We start from the raw sequence: 19,834 nt of genomic DNA, 5'->3' as shown, positions 1-19,834 counted from the left end.
TAAAACTCACATTGTTGCTTGGGCTAGTAAGGATTATTTTCATTATAAAACTTAATTGTCGATTCGCTTTAGCGATCATTCGCAAATAAAAACTTTTTATCCATCAGAACTCTTAAATCTCTCTTTTCTTAAAACATTGTTAAGTTCGATGCCTTCTATGTCATATTTAGTTGTGTGTTGTGAAATACGGTGGTTGTCATGATGGAGCAATTTGGAACGCTGATGATCAAATTTATTGCATTGCCACCAGTTAATGAAAATATTCAGCAATTCTTGTAACTAATAGTTACCTGCGATAGCACGTAAATCCGTTGAAAAATATCGTAAACAGCAAAGGCCCCAAGTTGCTCTCCTGGGGTACTTGTCTCAGATTACCAAACGGTGAAGAAATGAATCCTTCCAATTTCTCACATCCTATTTCAAAGATGTGAGTTCAATCTTGAGACCTGAAGAAATTGCTAGGTATGGACAAACCGGACAAATAAAAAAGCAATTGTATCATATTTTTTATCTGTGCCTTATTATGATTTAATTACTAACTATTTTAAACCTTTTGCAATTAAGTTGTTTACAATTTTAAATTTTTTGAAACAAACTAATCTTGCTGTACATAAATCAACCCAAAATTTGTAGTTTGGCCGATCTTTTACACTTGTGCTGTGGTATCATTTCAGCTCCTGCAGCAGTTCCCCAAACCACCACTGGCAAGGTCGACGACGGTGATGATGATGATGTTGATGATGGAAAAGAAGATGACGACGACGACGGTGCTGTTGTTAAGGATGAATCGAACGACGAAGCTGATGCCATCGCTAAAGAAATTGAAAACATTGCCGACGCTAACGATGCCGATGATGATGGTGACAATGATGAGGATGATGATGATGAAGACGATAATAGTCCCTTCGATGAAGAGGTAAGGTAGCAGAGTGCATGAGCCTTTTTTCTGACTATATTTTTCTGCTTCAAACAAATTTTAATCCACGCTTTGAATGTTCAGGCTAACAAACTAAACCTAGCTTCAACAGAAAATGAAGTGCCGAAGGGTGCTGAAGCCACTGGAAGTAGCAACAAGGTTAGTGTAAATCGCTTATTCTACCCGTTTGAAAAGGTTTTGCTTGATTTTTGACAAAAAATCCTTACAATCAGGACTCCACTGTTGTTGTTGATCAGTTGGAGAAACCGGACATCAGCGTTGAGATACTAAAATCGCAAATGGATGATTTAGTAGAGAATTATAACAAACTGGCAGAAATGCTCAATGTTCCGAAAGAGGACTATTTCCAAGATACCATCAGCATCAAGGTGCGTTGCTTTGATAACTGCTCCCGCCAAGTGCTTGCTTTTTATAGGAAATGTTAATTTCAGGTTTTCAAATGAACTGCTTTTATTACATTCTATTCTGCAGGATGAAAACGATGATGATCAGATTGACCAGCAGGTTGATGACGATGGTGACGATGACAACGATCTAGGTGGAAAAGTTGAAGAAAGAACTAGTTTTGCTCCAAATGATGATGATGGCGACGATGATGTTGATGGTGACGATGACGGCGATGGTGATGCGTTCGAAAACTTCGTTGACAATGACGGTGGAGAGGAGGAGTATCTAGCCAAAGTGAGACAAGAACAGGAGCTGAAGAATCAACGGCTTCAACAGCAGGAGAAGGAAGAACCTAGGGAGGAGTCTTCGCGTAAGTATGCTATCACTAGAACCATCGATAATGAGTTGGATCAGTAGACTTGTGAATATTTAGATGGCACTTCTATTGCTACAGAATCACATATGAACAATGCAGTTTTTCAACATTTCGTTATAAATATTTCACTCAAAAAAAGAAAAAAAAAAAAAAAGAAAGTGCAACTTATTGCTTTTTGTAGATTTTGGACGTTCCTAAACTTTCAAAAGTAGATTATTTACAACCTGACTGAAAACTCCACAACTTTTCCAGTTACGGTCCAAATCTTTGTCGGTGTGGCGCTGATCGTCGCAGCGCATCTTGTCTTAAAGCCTCCGGGTGCTCCCGCTCGGACGGATCCGTCAGCCGCCAAATCCAGTGAGTCCTAGGCGTGCTTCTTGTTGTTCTACTCTGTTGTTTTTGCTCTAATTCTATGTTTTTTATACGTTTCTCTTACTGGTTAGTTAATTTTCTTAACTTAAACTTATTTTTTTGGATGTCGCATGGACTTGCTCAAGCTTACCAGTCTGATTCTGTAACCTTTAGTGATTTATTCTGATGTATTTTTTTTTATAATCGTCCAACTGCTAATTAGATGTCAACTCACAGAACATCTGATAATAAATTGCACTTTCCAAAAACTCGTAAACTACCCAAACACACACACAAACACGTTGTTTAATTCACAGCGCTGTCGTTTATTTTACTGAACAGTTTTGTACACCGACTAAAAGGATCACTGTGATTCGCTCTAGTGCTTTGTACAGGCTACCAAAGAGCTGCTGCGCAAAGTAGTTGGTTTGCATGGATGCCTAGCCGTGATTAACCGTTGTTGTGTTCTAGTTAAATTGTTTTAAAACTGTTGGTCTTGTTTGAATTATTCAAGAACAATCAATGCCACAAGCAGCTTCCACTGGAATGCCTTCGGTTGCTAAACTGGAAGAGAAAGTACAAAACAGTGCAGCTACCGTTAGAGCCGCTGAAGAGCGAAGTGCTCGCATGGAAGAATTCGTTAACGAGGCGATCAATTTGGCCAACCAATCCATGTTCGGAGATGAAGATGGCAAAATAATCGTAGGAGGTGGTAAATAGGCTTTATGTTTTATACGTTTACTTTTACTGATCTTAAAATTTCTCTTCAGCAATGGTTGATAAAGAGCTGGAAGGTGAACTCTACTCCGGTGATGAAGATTTTGAATACGACCAGGAAGAATACATCGATGAATTGGAAGAAATCGAGGAGGAAGAGGAGGAGGACGTTGAAATCGAATATGCTGCGAATGTGGAGGAGAAGAGATTAGAGGAGGCAGAACGTGAAATTGGTACTTTTGTACCGACGACCTTCGAAGAGTTCAGTGCAATGTATCGACCGAACACAACACAACCAGAGATTGAAGAACCTGTACCGGAACCAACGCCGGAACCCAGCATTCCATCTGCAGTACCATCATCATCATCGTCAACGAAGAGCCCCGAACCCAGTATATTTAAAAACTCTCCACTGATGAAAAAGAAACCTCCCAAAGGTGCCGTAAACAAGCTGATTTACGGATTACACAAGGAACCGCTACTGTCAGCGGATGACTTCAAGTCCTCTGCGGAGGCTAAAGGTGAGGCCAGAAGTGTCCTTGCAGCAATGCTTTCGGAAATCCATTCACCACCACCACCACACAGTGATCCCGTCCAGAACCTAAAACCCGAACCCGCCCTAACCGCCGAACCGAGCTCGGCGAACAACAACCCTCATACGACCACAACCACAGTCATTTCCGGTCCCGTTTCCGCATGCATGGCCCCGGACACTACCGCATCCGCCAGTCAGCCGAGTTCGAAGGAGAAACATGTTGAATTCTTATTGCCCGCCGATTCGGTCAGCCTCACAAGATCGGAAGAAGATCTTTCCTTTGAAATGCAACCGGATGACGGGGAGCCGGTTGATAATGGGAGCAAAGAAAACCTTTTTATTCCGTACGATGACAATAGCGTCGAGTTTGATGATGAGTTGCTCTACGAGGAAGATGATGAGGAACTAGATTCCGTCCTGCTCAGGCAGTATCCGTCGGACGAGGAAGAGGAACCGTTTTCGGACGAAATCCGCGATGACGTTTCCGACGTCGACGATTCGGATCTAATGAGACGGCTTGATGAGAAGTATGGTAAGCTGGAGCACCACTCTGCCGATGCGGATGATGAGAGAGGAGCAGCGGCAGCAGAGCCGGAAGATGACGAGGATAGTTGGACAAGTATATCAACGCATAGAATAATTGATGGTAGAATAGTGCCATCATACTAAGCCAACTGGGCCAACGGCCTCCGGTCCATTACTATAATTTGCGCAAATCATCATAATACTCATCTCTCTCTCTTTTATTTCTATGTGATTCTGTAGTAATATTTCATAGTAGTTTGATAGAAGTACGGTGAATATCAGCACATTCTTTGCTATTATCTAATTTATGTATACCTAGCTGCTTCAGTAGTGCACCTGTGATTTGCTAACTGATCTCTTTCTTTGTGTGATTTTCCTAGAAATTCCTTCTAGGCCTAGCGAATCGGACTCCTACCAGGGAGAGCTAGAAAGAGCAAAAAGACAACTCGATGAGGTAAGAGCGTTGGAACCGTTGACGATGCCATTGTAAACGATTGTATGCCATTCCCCAGAATTCAATACCTCCAGAATGACCCATTCCCTAGAAAACTCAGAATGCACCGTTCCCCAGAATATTAGCGCCACAGGAAGCTTGCACGACAAGCTTGGCTCGAAGGTCCCCGTTCACTGGTAAATCTGGTGTATCGCAAGGCATTAATTTGCGACCCCCTCATTTGGTTCTTTAACGACGTTACTTCTGTTCATGAAAGAGTAGACCGGTATATATTGACGATTTTAAAATTTACGTGACGTTTTGTTCCATAGAGGATTATCGTCTTTAACTTCTTTAGGGTCGGTAAAGGGATCCGATTTTAGCGCCAAATATTCCAAAGATCCAAAAAGTCATCGCTGGCCATCCTGATCTACATTAGTCTTAGTACCACCGTCTGGGGTTGTCTGGGGCTATCAAGATATTGAAAATTTTCCACATCCTCAACTATTACTGTGAAATTGGAGGGATTGTCATTTAATTTGCTCACTTCTACAGCAAACCCCGGTGTTAAGTCAGACCGAACCAATTGACAAAACTCTGATTTCGAGAAAAACGCGATCAAAGTTTGCTACTCTGTATAGTTTACATGCTATCAATCGTTCGAAATCATCTCATAACTCTGGCTGTTTGCATCATTTATGTAGGCTGATTAGAGTAAAATGTAGCTTAGAAAATTCTTGATCATTTGCTGTCATTAACTAATTTTTTTTAATTTTGTGACTTGGTTCGATCTGATTTAACACCGACCATATAAGGTCCGAAAGCCGTCCGCAGTGGTCCAAAAGGGCAACTTTTTTCCTAGTGTCTTTTGCTTTCATTTTATCATTTATGGTCTTCAGCATTTTTGTTCGTATGATTAATCTAAAGCTGTCAAAAGTTAGTCATTGTTTACTATAATGAAAATAAAAAAAATAATTTTTTTTTGTGTTAGGAAATATAGATATAGTTTCTTCGGCAAAGTTGTAAATATTGTAAAAACAAGCAACTTTGCTGAAGACATAAAATTTCTATCTTTATCGAGTGCTGAACTATAGGGCATATTCTTTGAAAATTCTTTAAAAATTAGTTTTTCATACTTAGCTTTTGTTAGTTGCATTTTACAATGTTCTAGAAAATTATCGAAGCTCGCAAAACACACGTTTTGCAGAAGACCGCAAATCTCTGGGACTTTTACTTTCTAAGTTATTATATATTCACGCTTTAAATTTCCGTAGCTTCACGAGCCTATGGGGTAAAATGGGGCAAGCGGATTTATGAAATTAGTGCTTCATCTTAAAACTCAAGTCGAGTACTATACACTTGTATGGGTTCCGCTTGTCCCCAACTACCCAAATGAGAGTACGGCAAGCATACATTCTAAATGTTTCGCATTCGCTAAAGGCACGATACACGTCTATTTTTTGTGTTAGTAGATAAACACATGGTTATTTCGGGAAAGTTATGAAAAATATAAAAGCAAACAACTTTGCTAAAGAAATGACATTTCTATCTCTATCGAGTGCAAAGCTATAGAGCATTTTCCATGGAAATTCTTTAAAAATTAGTTTTTCATACTTAGCTTATATTGGTTGCATTTTACAGGAATATATGATTCTAGGCGATTATTGAAGGACTCAAAATACACGTTTTTGCAAAAGATTCCAAATCTCTAGGACTTTTTCTCACAAAATTATCGCTATTGGCTCGTGAAATTAAGAAAAAATTAAAGCTTAAATAAGCGATAACTTTGTAAGGAAAGGTCCTAGAGATTTACATCCTTCTGCAAAAACGTGTGTTTTGAGGCTTTTAATAATCGCCTAGAACCATATACTCTGGTAAAATGCAACTAATAAAAGCTAAATATGAAAAACTTATTTTTAAAGAATTTCCAAAGAAAATGCTCTATAGCTCTGCACTCTATAAAGATAGAAATGTCATTTCTTTAGCAAAATTGTTTGCCTTTATATTTTCGATAACTTTGCCAAAGAAACCATGTGTCTATCTACGAACACAAAAAAATGGACGTGTATCGAGCCTTTAGCGAATGCGAAACACATAAAACGTATGCTTGCCGTACTCTCATTTGGGTGGTTGGGGACAAGCGGAACCCATAGAAGTTTATAGTACTCGACTTAAACTTTCAGATGAAGCACTAATTTCATAAACCCACTTGCCCCATTTTACCCCATGGGTTCGTAAAGTTATGGAAATTTAAAGCTTGAATACGCGATAACTCAGCAAGTAAAGGTCCAAGAGATTTGCGCTCTTTGCAAAAACGTGAATTTTGAGAGTTTCGATAATTACCTAGAACATTGTATTCTTGAAAAATGCAACTAACAAAAGCTAAGTATGAAAAACCAATTTTTAAAGAAGTTTTAAAGAATATGTCCTACAGTTGAGCACTCGATAAAGGTAGAAATTCAATGTCTTCGACTGAAATGCAGATTATTCCGGATGCTCTGCAAAATTTCTTATATTTGAGTGCTGCTTTAATTTCAACGAACGACGGCGCCTTGGAGGTTGACAGGTCGATGCGACGTATTGTGGGCGTCACGCGCTGCTGATTTCGTTGGCCTGCGATATTTGAGACACGGAAGAGTTGTTTAAATGTTTACTAAGGCAGCAAAAAATGTCTACAATTTGTAGATCTTTCTATTAGCAGTAGCCCAGTCTTTCCAGTCTTTCTCTGGCATCACTTATTGAAATCTTTATAACTCTTGAACCCCGTATAGCAGAATAAAAATGTAAGCAGATTGAACAAAATAATCCAAGTAATTCTCGAAGCCTTCAACAACCAGGCAAACTTTCGCCTTCTAGCATAATATTCTACACAAAAAAACTTGAATTTTTTCAAGTTTGTAGCCAACTTTAACGGCTACTTCGCCATTTAATGCGTTGATAGCATGATATTTTTCACTTTCAGGTATCTTTTCTGGCCATAGTATATTCACACTTATATTTTCCCTGTAAAATAATTTGATTTCAATTTCACCATACATTTTGATAGTTCCCAATATAATTTCTGTAGTACGATAGAATTTTAAAACCCTTTACTGCTGTCAAGCGAATTTAGTTATTCTTTATAACCAAGTAGGTGGCATTCTTGTTCTAATGCAAATGCATTAATTAGCTTTAGTTTTTTACGCGACTATCGAAAATTGTTGAACACTTAAGCTTTTGCAGTACACAAGACAAGAAGATCGCAACGTCGCAAGGACGACGAAAATGCGATAGAAAAATTAAAAAATAATGAAAAGATGTTGAAAATACGATGAAAAGTTGACAAAAAGATAACGAAAAATGACAAAAAATAGGAAGGAAACAACAAGACAATGCGGTGCAAAGACGCCAAAACAACGACAAAAAGAACATAAACATGACATATAAAGGTTCAAAGAGCGTCAAAAGGGCGATGAAAAATGCTTCGAATGAACACAATGAAATGAAAGAAAGATGAAAACCACAACCTTGACAACCAACAGAATGACGAGAATGGCGACATGCGGATGGTCGTGAAGTGACAACATAAAAAAGGCGAAAGTACGACAAAAGTCGATGAAAATATGAACAAAAACGAAAGCAAGACGCCAAAACAGCAACAAAAAGTCGACAAAAACGGTCCCAAGTAAAATAAAAATACAACAGAGAGATAACAAAATGACGACGAACACGAGAAAAAAGACAACAAAAAGATGACAAGACGACGAAAGGGCGTCAAAAAAAAAACAATACGATTACGAAAACAAGCCAAAGCAGCGACATAAAAAAAACATGAGTAAATACGTCAAGGCAAACAAAAAACGACAAAAGGACGTTTAAAAGTGCCACAATCAAAAAGAAGATGAAAATGGCAAAATCCGATGAAAAAGTCATAAATATGCCAAAATCAATCTTCAAAAAACGACGAAAATACGCAAAAATGGTGACAAAAAACCATGACAAGACAGCAGAAATATGACACAGAGATGACAAAAACATGGCGTAGATGAACAGAAAAAAAAACAAAGAATGAAGAAAAAGAATGAGAAAAGACACAAAGATGACGAAATGACTATAAATAAAACAGGGGAGTAATTCTCGCTGAAACGGGGCCACTACTGACACCAGGCCTTCAAATATTGGAACTTTTGCGCTTAATTGGTTGAAAATGATTAAAAAATGAGAATTACATTTTTAATACCTCGAAATAGTGGACCCCTCGTTCGCCAAGGGGCCTAACAGTTTCAAAAGAAGTTGAATTTTGAGCAAACCTTGAGATCTATATCATGAGAAATTTCATCAATTTGCCACAACTAATGGCCCGGTTCTGTAACAACTAACAAACGACTCGGTTCTGTAAAGAAAGAGAACACGGCTTTCAAATGCAGTAAAAAAATTTTTGGCGGCCATCTTAGATTTGGTCGTCATATTGTATTTTAGAGCCCCCCCCCAACCGATTTTAATTTTAAGACCACCATCGGAAAGCTGTGAAAAAATGCTATAAAGAACACTCATCAAATTATATGTGTAGTGGCTGTAAATAAACGAAACTAATTAAAATGAAAATCGGTTGCAGGGCTCATGGTAAAAATAGCGATTTTTTGATAAAATCCAATATGGCGACCAAATCCAAGATGGCCGGCAAAAATTTTTTTATTCCATTTCAAAGCTCTGTTCTTCTTTACAGTGCCGGGCCATTAGTTAATTTTTTCATGCCAAATTTATGAAAAATCACATGATATAGATCTCAAGGTTTGCTCAAAATTCAACTTTTTTTGAAACTGTTAGGCCCCTTGGCGAACGAGGGGTCCACTATTTCGAGGTATTAAAAATGTAATTCTCATTTTTTAACCATTTTCAACCAATTAAGCGCAAAAGTTCCAATATTTGAAGACCTCGTGTCAGTAGTGGCCCCGTTTCAGCAAGAATTACTCAGGGACAAAATTAAACATGACAAAAAACAAATAAAAAGTTTCAAAAAGGGGACAAAACATGCAAAGACGATGAAAAGATGACGAATATACGACAGAAAGACGACGAAAGAACAACGAAAAGACAGCTTTTTATTGTCTTAACAGCAAACAAAGATGACAAGAAAAGACAAGCACAAGCAGCAAAAATACCAACAAAAACCGTCGAAAAAATGCCAAAAAAACGGAGCACAAAAAAACGAAGGATGAACAGACAATAAAAAGCCGTTTTAAGAGCGTCATTAACACGACATGACATGAAAAAAACGATGCGAAAAATTACGAATATGCGGCAGAAAACCGACAGCAAGACGACGAAAAGAAGCCAAAACAACGACAACAATGACAAAAAGCCGTCAAAAACCCACAAAAAATCATTTAGAAAGCGTTAAAAAGACCACTGAGAACGACGAAACGACAGTAAATGAAACAACATTCTGGTTGCTTTTGTTATATGTCAGAAGGTTAATGATACAGTGTTAATGATCGTCTTTTGTGGCAGTTTTGGTTGTCTTCTAAACAAACAGGACTGGCGAGAAAATGTGCCAAATAAGTTAATAAAAGACAATAAAAAATGATGGAAAGATGTCAAAAAACGAAAATAAAAATCGACAAAATGAAGATGCCAAAATTGCGGTGCTAAAACAGTAACAAAAAAGACGGCAATAACGGTAAAAGCCGGTGGAAAATGTGACGTAAATATGGCAAAACGACCATGAAAAGGCAACAAAAATATAGAGAGAAAGGTGACCAAAAGACGTCGAAACGCGACGAAAAAACAGCAAAAAATAACGAAAAGACAACGAAAAAGTGATGACAAGTAGGCGAAAAGCTGATGAAAATATAAAGACTAAAGACGACAAAAATACGATGAAAGGACACCAAAAACGACTGAGAAATGACAAAACATGTAAAAAATGACAGAAAAAATAGAAATAGTTGCAGAAAAGGCGATTAAGAGACAATTAAATAACAGTCAAATAGCGATGAGAAATGCTAAAAACATACTACAATTGAGGACAAAAAGACGTAATTAAGAGCAACCAAGAACGCAATAAAACACTTTTAAAAATAACAACAAACCGCTGGAAATAGATAAAAAAGATGACGGAAAGTTGTCAGAAAAGCAGATGCTGAAAAGATCGAACTACAGAACCGAAAAACCCCGCGAGGAAAAATAAAACGTGAAAGACGGAAAAATATAGATGAAAGATCCATAACTAAGGTTGAGAGTAAGCGACCTTAATTAATTTAAGTCAAATATCAAATGTACATGAAATGGTTTAATTCAAAATAGTGCTAATTTTCTCCAAATACAATCAGGGACAAATGCCTATAAAACTAATGAGATAAAGAGTGATCACACATTTGGGCGGAAACAAGCTGATTTCATTCGTGTTAATAAAAACTATATATTAGAAAACAGGCAGTACTCGTCGAAAAAAAATCTACACTTTACAGCAAAATGAACAAACAATAGCAGCAAACCAGAAATCAGATGAAGCACAAATGTCAGTTAATTTTTTATTTAAACTAAAATTTGATTCAAACATCAAATTTTGCTTCTTTATTGATTTTGAAACGGAAGTATGACCTTGTCTTCGGTGATAAAACTGCGGATTTTCCGCAGCAAAGCCTGGCAACGCTGGTAAGGACCCAACAATTGACTAGGCCGAATTTTTCCATTTCATAAACCACCAATTACTAAATTAACTAATGTTTATTTGAGCGTCTTAGTAGTCACAGTAGTAGAATTAAAGGATATAAATAACTTTTTGTTTTCTTCTTTTTTATTGCACCAATTACTAGTTTGCGACAGCATTATCGTCTCATTTAAGATCTATTCGTTTTCCTAGGTTTACTGAACTTCTAGTTATGATCCTTTAGCCCTCGCAATGATTTACAGTCCGCTGTTATAGAAACTTTAATGCTATGGTTTTTGGCAGTATCTTTCTGGGGAATGGTATATTCGGGGAAGTAGTACATTCGGGGGAATAATTTTCGGGAAAATGATGCTTCCTGGGGAATGATTTTCTGGGGAATATTTTCCGGGGGAACGGTATACAATCATTGTGAACCATTATGGATAGACTCTCGCTTTGATTGTCCTTATCTTATTCTTATTTTTGTTTCGTTTCGTTTCGTTTCGATAGGAATTCGGGTTTGAATAAACAGATTTTAACACTAACTCTATACTGTTAGGAACATTAGCATAGTATGGCACAAAACACACCAATTATTTCAATCAACAACAACATCAAAATTTGATCAATTTATTTTGAATTGAGCATCCAACTGCATTGTTTTAATCATCAATACTGTGACAACGGACCGAACCGCCACTAGCAACTGTGACACTGACCAGACGACTTCAACCTAAACAGACAGGTGTGAAATTTGTTCTCATTTAACCTTAGTTTAGACATCTTTGGTAAGCTGAAGAACAAATCGTGGAAAACCACTTTTAGCCTAAGAAACATAATACTAGATTGCCCGTCGAAACTGCATCGAACTGTGATTATTTTTTTTTCTTTTGATTATGGCACATTGTTGTATGACACGTGAAATGTTGATCTCAAACTTTACAATCACCCACCCACACGAAAGTGGATAACAAATTGTTTTTTCAAATAATCTGCTATCTCTAAGCGAAGCTTGAGTTCCACATTTCGTAGCTTTGTTTTGCATCGATTAATTTATCTTACGAATAACCTAATCCATTAGTGTGATTCTATATTTTCTTCCTTTCATCATTCGCATTTTCCCTAACGCTTGCGTGTGATTTGCTAACCCGAACGCTGGACCAACAACCGAACCGAACACAACACGCACACATGAAACACACTTTACACCCGTGCGCCGCGGAAGCAACCGTCCAGTTCAAAGATACGAAAGCGGCTCTGCAAAGTTTCGAAACTCTGTTAGGCCGGTACCCAGACCTGAAGCCGGCGCTCGTGGGTAAAGCGCGCACCCTGGATCTGATGGCTGAACAGCAGCAAAGCAACACGATCCTGGAGGATGCGATCGAAGCGTACCGCAAGGTACTAGCGCTGGGGCGGTCGCTGGATGACGGCACGCTGCAAACCATTGCCGAGCGCTGTATCAATCGAATTCGGTTCAGTGGGCAGTACCTGAAAGCTGTTGACGTCCATCAGGTGCTGATTAAGCGTTTCGACTCGGAGCCCAAGTTTAGGAATCAACTAGCTGTGACGTATCTTATGGCCAATCGGTTAGATTATTGAAGTGTACTAATTCTAAAGCATAAAGATAATTTAGTTGGTTTTTCAGATTAGCAGAAGCCAAAGCCGTTCTGCATGAAACTCTCCTACGATGGATTGAAGATGGATTTGCGCTCGTACACTACGGGTTTGTCGTGAAAAACCATGACAAAAACATGGAAGAAGCTGTCCAATATTTGCAGGAAGGAATAGCAACTGGTCACGAAGGTACTCAAGATGGTCGATTCTATTTCCACTTGGGTGATGCCTTACAACGCTTGGGTAGAAACGAAGAAGCCCTGAAGGTCTATCAAAAAGGTGCTGATAAGAAGCTGTTTCTATCGATGTATCAACGTTCCCTGTACAATGAGGACAATCTTAAGTCGCATCCATTTTGGACGGTTGAACAAACCACCTACGGTGGTCAGCTGGAATTGATTCGATCCCAGTGGACCACCATTCGTGACGAGGGACTGCGGCTGCTGAACTCGGCCGGTAACTTCAAGGACGAGGCAGAAAACCTCCGCGATACGGGTGACTGGAAGCAGTTCGAACTGTTTATGCGCGGCCATCGGATAGAGAAAAACTGTGCCAAAGCTCCGCTGACATGCAAGCTGGTGGAGCAGTTCACGGCAGCGCGTACCTGCAAGCGCGGCCAGGTTAAGTTCAGCGTTATGCACCCGGGAACGCACGTGTGGCCACACTGTGGCCCAACCAACTGTCGGATACGAGCCCACCTGGGGCTGAAGGTGCCGAGCGATACGTACATTCGTGTCGCGGAAGAAACAAGGTGAGTGCGTTATTAGTGATATCTGATATTACTTGATACTATATTACGAATAGCGGTAAAATTTTTCAAGTCAAACGTATTTATGCGGTTTTAACATACGGTTGTGCCTAGTGTCACATTTGAAAAAAGAATATTTGTAGTAAGATGAAACACAATCATTTTTATTGATTAAATAGGATTCTGACTTGAGAGGGATGTATATGAAATTACGGGGCTCTGCATTGAACGTCACAAGGTCTTCTTTTTGGAGTCACCCCCTTTAGAGGCTCAATGTCCCTTTCAAAATAAATGCAATCACTTCGGTACCATAGTAGCTCCTGTTTTCCGCTCTATTCGTGATCTGCAAGCGAACTCTTCCAATCCGCTGCTGAGTTACTACCAGAATGTTGGTGGACTTCGAACCAAACTTGATGATTTTGTACTGCGGGTTTTACTCTTTCTACGCGTGATCGTATTTAGCAGAACAGCAGAAAACCTTGTGACAAAGGTGTGTTGATCGCTGTCTCCAACGTAGTTCGTTGCTCCATCGGTCACGCCTCAGATTATGAAACACCAGACCAACTATAGCTAAAAGTCACAGTGACAAATTGTTCTTTGAGCAGTAGAGTAAACTATATACCTCCTAGCCGTCATACGACGACGACGTAGGCAGTGTCCCTGCAGTACATATCGATTTAGCTGGAAGTGTGTACCTACTCTAATCTGGCGTCGAATGATTTAGCGTTGCTGCTCGGTGACTACAACCAGTGCGGTCTAGTTTGAGATATTCCTGCAAACGATTGCGCTAGCATAGATTATAAATGTTTATACCGTATGGTTGCTTTTTCACGATCTAACACAAATTAACCAGTTTTGAACAGGAATAATCGCTTGCTAGAACTGATGCTAATGATCCTGCCGTACATGCAGATTTGTAGTTTTATTCATCTGCTACATATGTCTTGAAAAATAATTTCATGACCATCTAGAATATCTCTGGGAAATTTGCTAATAAATTTTTTCATTAAATGCTAATCTAATGTGTTGAAAGACTAGTTGCATAAAAATCGAACAAAAACCAGTGAAGATAGAGCCAAAAGTATAACAGCAAGTACCCTAATTTTAGATGTCGGGAACGTAAAGGCTAATAGCTTTTTTGCATCCCCCAAACAAGTTGCGTCTACTGCAGCACTCCTAACGAAGTTATTCGCATGCCGTTTTGCATGCCCCTGACGAACTTGTCGAAACTGACATTGGAAAACTAAAACATTCATCATTTGTCCTGACGGTATTGCATCTTGCAATTAATTATCTGTATCAAGGTTTACAACTCTCATATAATGGCATATCTTGCTACAGAAAATTAATTGTTTTATTTAGTTAATGCCATTACACATCTAACTTGATGAATGTTTCTTATAGCATTTTTTTCTCAGTTTTCCGATGGTGTTCTTGAAATTAAAATCGGTTGGGGGGATCATGGCGAAAACTGCGATTTTTTTTTATAAAATCCAGCATGACGGCCGAATCTAAGATGGTCGCCGATTTATAACTTCGTTTATAAGCCCTATCTCTCCTCTTTACAAAACCGTGTCGTTTGTTGTTTGTTTTATAGCAAATTTTGGAAATATCACAATAATCATATAAAAATTGTGAACCTTGCTACAAATAACTGGTTGTTTTATTCAGTTAATGCCATTACACACTTAATTTTATGAAAGTTGCTTGTACAATTTTTTCTCAGCTTTACAATGGTGGTCTTAAAATGAAAATCGGCTGGAGGCTCATGTTGAAAACGACGAATTTTTGATAAAATCCAATATGGCGACCAAATTCAAGATGGCCACCAAAAAAAATTTACTCCATTTGAAAGCCCTGTTCTTCTTCTTTACAGAGCCGTGCCATTTGTTAGTTGTTTCATGACAAATTTATGAAATATCACATGATATTGATCTCAAAGTTTGTTCAAAATTCAACTTTTTTGGAACTGTTAGGCCCCTTGTCGAACGAGGGGTCCACTAATTCGAGGTATTAAAAGTTCTTATTCTTATTTTTTAACTATTTTGTTCATTTTGGTGTACCGCAGGGGCGCAAGGTTGGACTACTGTTTTTCTCTCATTTTATAAGTGAACTATTAGGTCGCTGTCACCTAACCGCCGGTTTCTTTTTGCCGACGATGTAAAATGAAATATAATTAGAACGGGTTTTGGAAGGTTGAAACTACAACTCCTAGTAGACAGATTAAAAATTGATGCTCGTGTCACCGTTACCGTCGATACCGTCGAGATACCGTGTTACCGTCAGTGTCTCGAGTTGGTTCGTTGTCTTCTTCCACTGTAAAAAATGTCTACCATTTTATTCCAATTTCAAGTTCAACCTTCGTACTAGAGTAAAGCTCATTTCGCGAAAAAAGAATGAGAGCGAGCAACGAAATAGTAAAGTAACCCAGTGTGTTTATCCCGTTCACATTCCGTCAACAAAGTGCCGTTAAAATTCGTAATAAAGTGCCATATCGAATATACCTTTATCTATGAGACGACGGGATTATTATATTCGTGATCACGATAACTCATTAACATTAACTCATTTAACAAGAAAGTTAAAGCGAATTTAACGGAGGAGCTACGCTCGTGCTATTCGCTGACTCACGTCTTACTGCCCACGAGTATGGTCGACGAGTTACGGATTTCTAAGTGGACGATACTGCTACGGACAACGACCTACGTTTTTCGCTTTATCAGTATGAACTGCAGTTTACGAAGTCCAGATCAGCCAATTCAGAATCCGTGTGACGAAAAATATGGAAAAATATTGAAACGGTCAGTTGTAGCTCGGAAAGAGCCAACAAGCAAGGCGATTCCTGTGAAAAATAGTAAAAATAGTGACGTAGTTCGAACTCTGATCAGTTCATCAGAATTAAGGAGTGGACGTACATCGTAAAATCCAGTCCTTTGATACAGATCGTCTCTCTTTATAGATAAATGGGACTTGCTCGAATGGAATGAAGAAATGCTAACACTATTATTTACGCCAATTTCGACGGGAGACTTTTAATACTTTGCCTAACGAGAGTCTCATTACTCAACAAACTACTGGGCTGGATCACAATCATTGTCGTTATGGTCATACAAACAACGCAACGATCGTGAATGAATTTCGACAACGGTTCGTAATTTCACATCTTCGCTTGGCGCTAGACAATATAGTTGCAGTCCCCAGATCCACAAATATAGAAAATCGGCTTATACTATTCGGCAACTTTCACCTATACCCAAATGAGGTGATCATTTAACCCCACATGGGCGGAGTGTGGGAGAGAATAGTCTGCAGTGTTAAGGAAGCATGGCGTCATTGGATGATGGAAGTAAACTGACCGACGAGATTCTGGAGACAGTGCTCATCGTACGGAGGGGTTTGTAACAAAACACTTTGTTACATGTTGTGAAATTTGCCAGCCATTGGCATTGGAAATACTCGACGCCGGAGGACTGCCTGCCAGAGAACGGGTCGATGAATGTTACCAGAAAGCCGAAGAGCCCCGGTTCATACCAATGCGCTAGTGCTAGTGCATGTGTCATCTCGATAATATGCTGCATCAATCTACACTGATGCGAAAGATGAAACATTGAGTGCCGCTCAATGCTAACGAAGAACTATAATTAACTTGCAATGGGTAGTTTCGCTCGTATCACACAGATATGTTTAATGTTCTTTGAAGTATTACAAGTGTAGATTAGCAAGTGATCAGTTGGAAAGCTTTCGAATTGTTTGGAATGTTTCGAATGCTTTGAAGAAACATGAAGTTTGAAAACCGTATTTTTACAGAAGCGGAATTTTATCCGTCGAGGTTGTTCCACGCTGCACTGGAATTGAAAAATTTGAAGAAATTTCTTTTAAATCTACTGAGAAGCACCAGGCGCAGATTAGGTACTCTAGAACCAGTCAGTTGATGCAGGTTCTTTAACCGCAAGGTTACCGAGTCTACTTTGACAAGCGAATGGTCATCGTTTCGAGTCTTCTTACGATCAGGCTATTCGATGTCAAAGTGGCTTTGGCATAGGTTTATTCTCAGATCTCTCATTATCCTTCCTTCACGCTGAATTCTTTATTACCCCGATGAATCCTCTTTGACAGCGCAAAAGTCACTCCGTTATGCTAGCGCCAGAAGCTAGCTGTTGTGAGTTTAGTGTAGAATTTTATGTGCCTTTAGCGACATCTTCTTCTTCTTCAGCAGCATAGAGCCGGGGTGGCTCGTGCTGTTTCAAGCACTCGTCTCCATTCAACTCGGTCTTGGGCCACTCGTCGCCAATTTCCTAGTCGTCTCAGAAGTCGCAAATCGCTTTCGACCTGGTCGAGCCATCGTGCACGTTGGGCCCCCCTGTTCCTGGTGCCGGTGGGGTTGTTGAAGAGGACCGTTTTCGTCGCACTGTCGTCCGGCATCCTTACGACGTGTCCGGCCCACCGTAGCCTGCTAACTTTCGCTAGATGTACGATGGGAATCTCCCCAAGCAGTGCCTGTAGCTCGTGATTCATACGCCTCCGCCACTCTCCGCTTTCAGTTTGTACTCCGCCAAATATCGTCCGCAGCACTTTCCGCTCAAACACGGCAAGGGCGCGTATGTCCTCCGTAAGCAGCGTCACGGCTTCAAGTCCATAAAGAACTACCGGTCTAATAATGGTTTTGTACATTGTTAGCTTCGTGCGGCGGCGTATGCTTCCTGATCGTAGCGTTTTACGAAGGGCAAAGTAGGCCCGATTTCCCGCTTGGATGCGCCGCTGGATCTCCTTACTAGTGTTGTTGTCCGCGGTCACCAGCGATCCCAAATACACGAACTCTTCTACCACTTCTAGTTCGTCGCCGTCAACGGTTACCGTCCGTGGGAGGCGCGCATTTGTTTCCTTTGAGCCTCTTCCTTTCATGTATTTGGTCTTCGACGCATTTATTTTTAGCCCAATTCTCCTAGACTCCGCTTTCAGTCTGGCGTAGATTGCCTCCGCCGTCGCAAAGTTCCTGGCTATGATATCGAAGTCATCTGCAAAGCCTAGAAGTTGGCTACTCTTGGTAAAAATCGTGCCTCTCGTTTCAATGCCCGCTCGTCGGATCACCCCCTCAAGAGCGATGTTGAACAGCATGCAGGATAGACCGTCACCTTGTCTCAACCCTCGTCGCGTCTCGAAGGGACTCGAGAGTGTCCCAGAGATGCGTACGAAACACATCACTCGATCCAATGTAGCTCTGATCAGTCGCGTCAGTTTGTCCGGAAAACCGTATTCGTGCATTATCTGCCATAGCTTGTCTCGATCGACTGTATCGTATGCTGCTTTGAAATCGATAAAGATGTGATGCGTGGGCACGTTGTACTCCCGACATTTCTGCAAGATCTGTCGGATAGTAAACATTTGGTCCGTAGTTGCGCGAGCCCCCATGAAACCCGCCTGATAATTCCCTACGAAACCTTGTGCTATCGGTGACAGCCGGCGTAACAGGATCTGGGAGAGTACCTTGTAGGCGGCGTTTACCAACGTAATACCACGATAGTTGCAGCAGTCTAGCCGATCACCCTTTTTGTAGATGGGACAAACCACTCCTTCCATCCATTCCTCCGGTAGCTTTTCCTCCTCCCAAATCCTCGAAATAACCCAGTGTAGAGCCTTTGCTAGCGTTTCCCCGCCATGTTTATAAAGCTCTGCCGGTAGGCGGTCCTTCCCAGCGGCTTTATTGGTCTTCAGCAACCTGATTTCTCGTTTGACTTCTTGGAGATCAGGTGCTAGGACATCACTATCTTCCATGGGCGCTCCTAGGTTAATTTCCGTTCCGCCTCCTTCTGCGACTTCGCCATTGAGGTGTTCATCGAAGAACTGCTTCCACCTGTCGACCACCTCGCGCTCGTTTGTAATTAGATTCCCTCCCTCGTCCCTACACATGTCAGGTTTCGGTGTGTAGCCCTTCCGAGTTTGGTTCACCTTCTCATAAAACTTGCGCGTGTCATTAGCTCGGAATAGTTGTTCTAATTCTTCACGATCTCTGTCCTCCTTTTGGCGCTTTTTTCTCCTCAGGATCGTGGTCAACTGGTTCCTAGCTCGTCGGTACTTGGCCAGGTTCTCTCTAGTGGCAATACTTAGATAATTTTTCCAAGCGTTTTTTTTCTCCTCCACCGCTTGTTGGCATTCCCCATCAAACCAATCATTTTGTGTACTCCGAGGCTCAATACCTAGTGCCGCGGTTGCGGCCTCTCCGATGGCCGAGCGTATTCTGCCCCAACCGTCTTCGAGGTTTGAAGCACCTAACTCCTCGGAAGAAGGCAGTGCCTCATTCAGTACTCGCGCGTAGTTCTCGGCAGCTTGTGGGTTATCTAGCTGCCTGATGTTCAGCCGAGGAGGGCGGCTTTGACGTGTCCGGTATACGGTGGACAGCTTTGAGCGCACATGTACTGCTACTAGGTAATGGTCAGAATCAATATCCGCACCCCGACGGGAGCGTACGTTCGTGATGTTAGAGAAGAACCGGCCCTCTATGAGAACGTGGTCAATTTGGTTCATTGTACGTTGGTCAGGTGATCTCCAGGTGGCTTTGTGGATATCCTTGCGCGGGAAAAAG

General features: G+C 40.5%; 1 protein-coding gene across 1 annotated transcript in view; it reads left to right on the top strand.

Moving 5' to 3' along the window:
* Positions 1–19,834, top strand: part of LOC128738702 (aspartyl/asparaginyl beta-hydroxylase) — a 35,362-nt gene that overhangs the window by 11,430 nt on the left and 4,098 nt on the right. Inside the window, exons 3-9 of the mRNA XM_053834027.1 lie at positions 675–916; positions 1,001–1,075; positions 1,150–1,305; positions 1,409–1,694; positions 4,209–4,282; positions 12,129–12,478; positions 12,538–13,257. Coding sequence (XP_053690002.1) covers positions 675–916; positions 1,001–1,075; positions 1,150–1,305; positions 1,409–1,694; positions 4,209–4,282; positions 12,129–12,478; positions 12,538–13,257 — 1,903 coding nt within the window. The remainder of the gene's footprint in view (positions 1–674; positions 917–1,000; positions 1,076–1,149; positions 1,306–1,408; positions 1,695–4,208; positions 4,283–12,128; positions 12,479–12,537; positions 13,258–19,834) is intronic.

Source organism: Sabethes cyaneus, chromosome 2 (assembly GCF_943734655.1).
Source record: "Sabethes cyaneus chromosome 2, idSabCyanKW18_F2, whole genome shotgun sequence".
NCBI classification, from domain to species: domain Eukaryota; kingdom Metazoa; phylum Arthropoda; class Insecta; order Diptera; family Culicidae; genus Sabethes; species Sabethes cyaneus.
This window is presented reverse-complemented; position numbering and strand designations above follow the sequence as displayed.